Below are 7,576 nucleotides of genomic sequence, written 5' to 3' on the forward strand. Positions count from 1 at the left end.
CTGTAAGTAGCCTCATGCATTCCAGTCTCACGTTACTGTTATCCCCGTAAACTGGCTTCCGCAGTCAGAATGGTGCAAGGGGCTGTGTTGGTTGAATTCCGGAGTTTGACGAAGAGGCTGCCTTAATGGTTTACCACCTTCCTTTTTTGTGTCACCCTTTATGGTCTTAAAAACAAACACGTTTGCATTGGAGCCTCACAATTTTACAAGGTAAGGAAATCAGGCATTATTAACGCACTGTGTGAAAGAAACGAAGACACTGGGGCCATAGGTTCATTCATCGTTCCACCATATTGATTAGATGCTATGTTCTTAGCAGGGTGGCTGGCTGGTGCTACAGTAGCAAATACAGCAAGATCCCTGCTCTTGTGGAGCAGAGAGATAGACCCTGAATACATAAACAAGATAATTACAGACGTTGATCGATGTTGTCTAAGAAGAAAACTGCGTTATACGACAGTAACTCCGGGAGGGATGTGGGGCAAGGCATACGTCACATAAGGTCACGTATGGGGTCCCCCAGCAAGCTGGCAATGAAACTCCCGGCTAAGGCTGAGTAGAAGCTGGTCATGGTCAAGAGCTAACTGAGGAGGCTCCAGGAAGGCAGAAGGATCGCAGATGCCCCCAAGTGAAAAGGAGTTAGCTGGGTGAGAACACAAGGGGTCAGAGAGCTTTAAAACTTAGTAAGCGTGGCAGAAAGTAGGGAGAAACAAGAATGTTTTTATAAGTTTAAGTGGTTAAAAAGCATCAAATGAGAGAGACCTGGGGGGCCTCAGTCAGGTAAGCGTCCAACTCTTCATTTAGGCTCAGGTCATGATCTCATGGTTCGAGAGATCGAGCCCCATATTGGGCTCTGCTAACAGCATAGAGCCTGCTCAGGATTCTCTTTCTCTCTCTCTCAAAAGAAATACACTTAAAAAATATCAAAAGAGAAATATTATTTCATGACCCATGCTAATTATATAAAATCCAAATTCCCGGGCCTATCAATAAAGTTTATTGGCACACAGCCAATGCTCGTTCGCTTACATATTGCCTAAAGCTGCTCGGTGCTTTATAGGAAAAGTTCGCCAACCCCTGTCGTAGACCATGGTGAAATCTTCGGGTTTGGTTCGAAGCCCAAGGAATCCAGCCCAGAAACTAGTTTACCGGGCATAACAAATTAATGGATTGGTGGTGTTCAGAGGCTGGCAAAATGATAGCATTTGTTGAGTGGTTATGTGTACCTAACACTTTCCTAAGTACTGACCAGACATAAGCTTTCTTCAATCTTCTGTTATTTCCAGTTTACAGAGGAGGAAACGGAGCCTTAGGTGCGGTAACTCACCCAAAGTCCCATGGCTAGTACACGTTAGAGCTGACATTCGAGCCAAGTCAACCTGGTTCCGAAGCCTGGACTAATCGCTTAAAACGTTTTTTGTAAAGAAACTTTAAGGAAAATATTGCCCGGCCCGGAGGCACCTAGCAGATACGCAGTTTCTTCGAAGTACCCATTTGGGAACCACTGCTCTCATTCAATCCCCTCATTTGTGGGACCAAGGACCCCCAGGGAACTCATTTGTCCCGGGAGAGAGATGTGAGCTGAGGCCCAAAGCTGGCACACTGGCTTTTCGGTGGTGCATTCCCCCAAACCACAGTTCCCTTGTGAAATCAACTCTTACTTGGGTTTTGTGTGTGTGTGTGTGTTTCCAGAAATGATCCACGTGATTCAATTCTAGGCAGAAGTCTTTAGAACAAAGGCTTGGCAGACTCCCTCCTTTTGCAGCTGCATCTAACCTCCGGTGGTTCCTGGGGGCATGGAATATAGCCCCAGCCCCCTGCAGTCTCCAGACCGATGGAAGATCTTTTATGGGCCTCCGTGCTAGGCACTTGGGATACTGTCTCTGAGTCATACCACACAGTCACCTTATGCTATAATTCTCCCCATTTTACAGATGAGGAAACTGATGCCAAGAAGCAAGTACGTTATTCAGGGCTCCACAGCCACTAGTGACGGGGCCCAGGTGACAGTCCAGGTCTGTCTGCCTGCCTCCTACCCCAGCCTCACCCCATCCCACTAAGCTCCGCTGCTGCTATAAAAGCCTTCTCTCAACCACGACGGCTGCTGCCCTACTTGAGAAACTCCGCAGCTACCCTGCGTGTCTACAACAGAGCTATAGACTCCCTACAGCAGGTGTGAACTACCCACCCAAGGCATCTGCTGGGAAATGCAGGTGAGGCCACTTCTGGCCTTGACCTTGGGAAAGGCCATGGGTTCCTCCCAGCAGCCGTGAAATGTCACGAAAGTTTAGGCCCTCTGTTAATTGCAACAAAAAGCCCGGTGGCTTCTACACGTGGGGAAATCCCGTCTCGCTTCTGACCCTTTAAACAGGCCACCTTTCACGCACTTCATCAATGTCTCCCTTTTCAGTTGTTTTTTCCCCCTCCCTCTGACAACCGACGTTGACCAAGGCGATGGCAGGAAAGAGAAGATGTCTGTCTGTTTCTCTAAAATCTGTCCCCACGCCCCCACCCCCTGAAATGTGACTTCCTATTAGTGCTGGAACACAGCAGGAGGATTTCATTAAATGAAGATCAAAATGACCCGCTGGCTGTCAGTTGCAAGGCCTCCCACATGCAAGGTGGCCAGTAGACTGTCCCATCAGAGTACAGATAACAGGTCACCCCGTGACCACCGCACTCCAACCTCGTCTTTTCCTTCCACCCGGCTAAGCAGCCACCAGAGCCACCTTCTGCTGAACCCCCTGTGGGCTGCAGGGTGAAGTGGGGGTGGCGAGGGGGTGGAAAGAACCGAGCAAACCACAACTGTGTGTCACTCAGGGTCACCAGCCTGCCTTCCGGCACTGCCCCCACGGACCATTTTAAACCTCAGACCACTGGACTATGGTGACGTGTGTCAAGGTCTGTGACAAGTTAGATATCACACCGGTGGGTGAAAAAGATACACTCATCATCGCCCACAGTGCAATTTAAAGCAAGGTCTCCTCGGGGCGCCCGGGTGGCTCAGTCGGTTGAGCATCCAACTTCAGCTTAGGTCATCATCTCACGGATGGTGAGTTCGAGCCCCGCATCAGGCTCGCTGCTGTCAGCCCGTCAGTACAGAGCCCACTTTGGATCCTCTGTCCCCCTCTCTCTGCCCCTCCCCTGCTCTCTCAAAAATAAACAAACATTAAAAAAATAAAGCGGGGTCTCCCTTAATGCTCCAGGAGAATGAGAAGTCAAACATCCTTTGAGGTTTGAGAGCAAAAAGAACATCTCAGACGGAGAGTCCATCCTTTCCTTTGCTCCCTCATTTGACAATTTATTTCAAGTGCTGTCGTGGGGTCAGGTTCCCCAGGTCAGGTGTTGAGAAGGAGATTTGTGCGCACAGGTTTACGGGAGATGCTTTTGGGGAGGACACTTGTGAAGGAAGCAAGATCGAGCAAAGCAAGATACTGGAGTGAAACACTGGGACGACAAAGGCCTCTCCGGATCCGGATCCTGCAGAGAGGTCGGGAGCTAGAATGTTTCCCTTCGGAGCGGCTCCGTCTTGGGACAAAGAGGACAGAACGGCTAAGTCCCTTCCTGAGTGCCCCATGCTGGAGGGAGGATGTTGGGTGAGATGGGTCTATCCCACCGAGAGCAATTCCCAGACCCAGCTGGCATGTCCCATCCCTTCAGCCACTGGGGGATCAAGGGAGAATCTGGGGGGGCACGTCAGAGTATACACCCCAAGTGCCAACTGAGGACCAGCACTTAATTTAACTAACTTGAACTTTTTGGTCTGAATGAGATCATGAAAAGCAAATATGGGAATATACCAGGTTCTCTTTGTCTATTACATTGAATCAGTTCTGGGGTGACTCTAAATAATTACTTAAAAACTGCACCATGATAGGGGCACCTGGGGGGCTCAGTCGGTCAAGCATCCCACTCCTGGCTTCGGCTCGGTCATGATGTCGCGGTTCGTGAGTTTGAGCCCCAGATTGGGCTCTGTGCTGGCGGTACGGAGGCTGCTGGGGATTCTCTGTCTCCCTCTCTCTCTCTGCCCCTTCTCTGCTTGTTTGCTCTCTCTCTCAAGATAAATAAACTTTAAAATAATTTAAAAATACAAACCAAAAAAACCCTCTACTATGGCAAACAACCCTGAAATCCAGCTACAGGTGAACAGGGAAACAAACCATGGTACGTTTATAGAATGAGCCACTTCTCAGCCCTAGAATGAACGAACCCTCAACACACGCTAACATCACAGGTGAACCTCAAAATATGCCGAGCAAAAGAAGATAAAAGGAAGTGCACACTGTATGATTTCATTTATGTAACTTCTAGAAAATTAAAACTAATTGATGGAGACAGAAAGCAGGTCTGTGGTGGCTTCAAGGTGGGAGGTGATGGGGGGTGGGGACAGGGGAGCGGGTTACAACATGCAGGGGAAAGCTTGTAGGTGTAATGGGGATGTTCGCTATCTTGACCGGGCATATGCACACGTGAACATTTATCAAATTGTACACCTCAAATACATACTGCTCCTTATGTCAATTACACCTCAACAAAACTATTTTTATTATTTTTATTGTTTATTTTTTGAGAGAGAAAGAGGGATGGGTCGGGGAGGGGCAGAGAGGGAGAGAGAGACTCTCAAGCAGGCTCCATGGTCAGTGCAGAGCCCAACATGGGATCGATCCCACGAATCGTGAGATCACGACCTGAGCTGAAATCCAGAGTCGGATGCTTAACCAACCGAGCCACCCAGGTGCCCCAAGAAGGCTATTTTTAAAAACATTTTTTGCTGGGAAAGGACCCGTGCCAGCAGGCCTCAGGGACACCAAGGTAGAGAGAAACAAACCCTGTTTTCGGGAAGCTTGGAATCCACCAAAGGAGACAGAGGCGTATTCAAAGACACATAATGCAAGTCACGATAAAAACCAGTATAATAACAAAGAAAAAGAAAAGCTCTTATGGGGCAAAGAAAAGCGGAGAGGTGACTTCTTTCTAGGAGTACCGAGGCTAGCAATGGCTAACTATGTGCCAGGCACTAGGTACATTAATTTAATTCTTACAGCAACCATATGAGTGGGTGCTGTCATTATACCCATTTCACAGGTGAGGAAACTGAGGCTTTGGCTCCAGAATCCATGTTCTTAATCGCTATCACTACTCCTCCCTGATTTGATCTGGGCCTTGGAAGATAACCAGAATCTCTCCAGAGAACAAAGGCGATTTTTGGCAGAGAGGGCAGTATGAACTCTGACCCAGTAAGACTACGACTACAAAGGGGCACCTGGGTGACTCCATTGGTTAAGCGTCTGACCTCAGCTCAGGTCATGATCTCACAGTTTGGGAGTTCGAGCCCCACATCAGGCTCTCCACTGTCAGCCTACTTCTGGTCCTCTGTCTCCTTCTCTCTGCCCCTCCCCCACTGGTGTTTCTCTCTCTCTCTCTCTCTCTCTCTCTAAATAAATAAAAAAATAAAGCTAGTATCCTCAAAAACATTATAAAAAAATAAAGACTACGACTACAAAAAATGTATTGTATGCCTGAAATACAGCAAGAATTTTCTAGGAGTATATTTTGGGCCAGGGTAGAAAAGGGGGTTGAAAAGTAGATTGGGGCCAGGGTGTGAATGGCCTTCAATGTAGTGTATGAGTATATTTTGGACTACACTGTAATTTTAGTTTCAATGTCAGGATATTTTATTCTCTGGTCACCTGAGTTCTATGTTCATTCTGTTTTCACCCATGTTTCCATACATTTTTACCCAACAGAGAAAATTACAGAAAACCACCACTGGGAAAGAGAGAAGCAGAGTGACCCTTCAGAGTGATTAATTCTACCTGAATTTAATTCAGAGCTGGACCATGATTTTTTTTTCCACTGGCTTAAAATGAAACGGCCCATGATGACATTTTTACTTCTGTTTCCTGTAAAAGTGGTTTTGGCCCTCCTCACACATTCATGTTAGACGATGTGTTCATGATCTGGAAAATCAGTATCTAGGTCCAGACATGATGCTGGTTCCACGATGGCCCATGTGACACGAGACCGGAAGTAAACTTCTTTCCCTCTGTGCTTTGACAGGAAGTGTTAGAAAATCCTGTAAGGAACAGCACTCTTCCAGGTGAAAATGTGAGAAACTAACCATAAGCAATTCACACCTCCCATGGGAGGCCCACAGAGAGCCTTACACACGTTCCTTGGGCTTTCTTAAGCGGGTAGGAGACAGGGTACAAAAATAAGGCATCGCCCTAAAGCAAGGACATGGCAGCAACAGGAAAATCAGATGCTCAGACACCACACAGCCTTAAATACAAAAACTGGAAGTAACTGGAGAGAATTTCATGTGGGAAAAAAATAAAAATCAGACCAAAGACTTAAGTCTTGGTTTGTCTTCTCAGCTCTGCCATTGACTGTCCCTTCTAGCAAACTCCTGAATTCTCTATTTTAAAAAATGGTATAATAAGGGGCACCCGGGTGGCTCAGTCTGTTGAGCGTCCAACTCTTGATTTCAGCTCAGGTCGTGATCCCAGGGTCGTGCGATCGAGCCCTGCATTGGGTTCTGCGCTGAGCACAGAGCCTGCCAACTTTCCCTCTGCTCCTCTCCACTGCTTGTACACCCTATAAAATTTTAAAAAAGAATAAAATAAAAAATGGTACAATGCAACCTATCCATTCCCTGCTTCCATAAGCAAGTCAATATATGTCAATATAGTCAACAAGCAATTTATGGAGAATCGTCTAGGACCCTAGCCACACCGGCTAGTAGCAGGGTGAAGGCTAGCTCCCACATGTCTTGATTTCTGTTCCAGAACACTGTCAGTGTTGTTCAAACTTGACTTATGATACCCTGGAGAGCTTGTTAAACACACAGGTAGCTCCTGATTCAAGTCAGAATCTGACTTAATCGGTCTGGGGCTGACCCTAGCAAACTGCCTTTTTTGGCTAGAGGCCCAAGGCATTTTTATCATCATGCAATTCGAGAAACATCCCATTATATCATGTTACGCCCTACAAGAAAATTCCATTTTCTCTCCTCTTTTCAATCTGTTCCTACCCGTTAAAATAGATTAAATATTTGAAAAACATTTTCGGTGGATAGAATTTTCCCTCCCCAAAGTATCAACACATTTACAGAACAGCAGCACTCATGTCTGTTGGTTTTAAATTTTATTATTTTTTAAAGTAATTTCTACACCCAACGTGGGGCTTGAACTCATGACCCCAAGATCAAGAGTCGCATATTCTGTCAACTGAACCATCCAGGCATCCCATCAAGACTCATTTTAATTAAAACCAGAAAATATTGTTTCCTTTATAATTTGTCAAACATTGCAGACTAGACTATTTTCGAACCATAAGTCTAACCATAAGTATTTTGCTGTGTGTCCTGGAAAAAATGAAGTAACGCATCTCAATTTGCCCAATTAATGACAGTTCAATACCAAAATAGTTCGTTTGCCAGTTGTCACCCCCTACGAGATCATATTCTCCTTGAAAACAAGGAATTTATCTTTTATATGCGGTATCTTGGAACAATACATACTAGATGGCTGGATAGATGTAGAGACGGATGGATGGATGGATGGATGAAGATTTT

At 46.3% G+C, this 7,576-nt stretch overlaps 1 protein-coding gene across 1 annotated transcript in view; it reads left to right on the forward strand.

Annotated features, from left to right (window-relative positions):
• The window catches only part of UBASH3B (ubiquitin associated and SH3 domain containing B), a 145,592-nt gene extending 142,546 nt beyond the window's left edge, over positions 1-3,046 (forward strand). Inside the window, exon 14 of the mRNA XM_042958066.1 lies at positions 1,935-3,046. Within this exon, the coding sequence (XP_042814000.1) occupies positions 1,935-2,060 (126 nt within the window). The 3' untranslated portion in view covers positions 2,061-3,046. The remainder of the gene's footprint in view (positions 1-1,934) is intronic.
• The last annotated feature ends 4,530 nt before the right edge of the window (positions 3,047-7,576 follow it).

This window comes from Panthera tigris, chromosome D1 (genome assembly GCF_018350195.1).
Source record: "Panthera tigris isolate Pti1 chromosome D1, P.tigris_Pti1_mat1.1, whole genome shotgun sequence".
Taxonomy (NCBI): domain Eukaryota; kingdom Metazoa; phylum Chordata; class Mammalia; order Carnivora; family Felidae; genus Panthera; species Panthera tigris.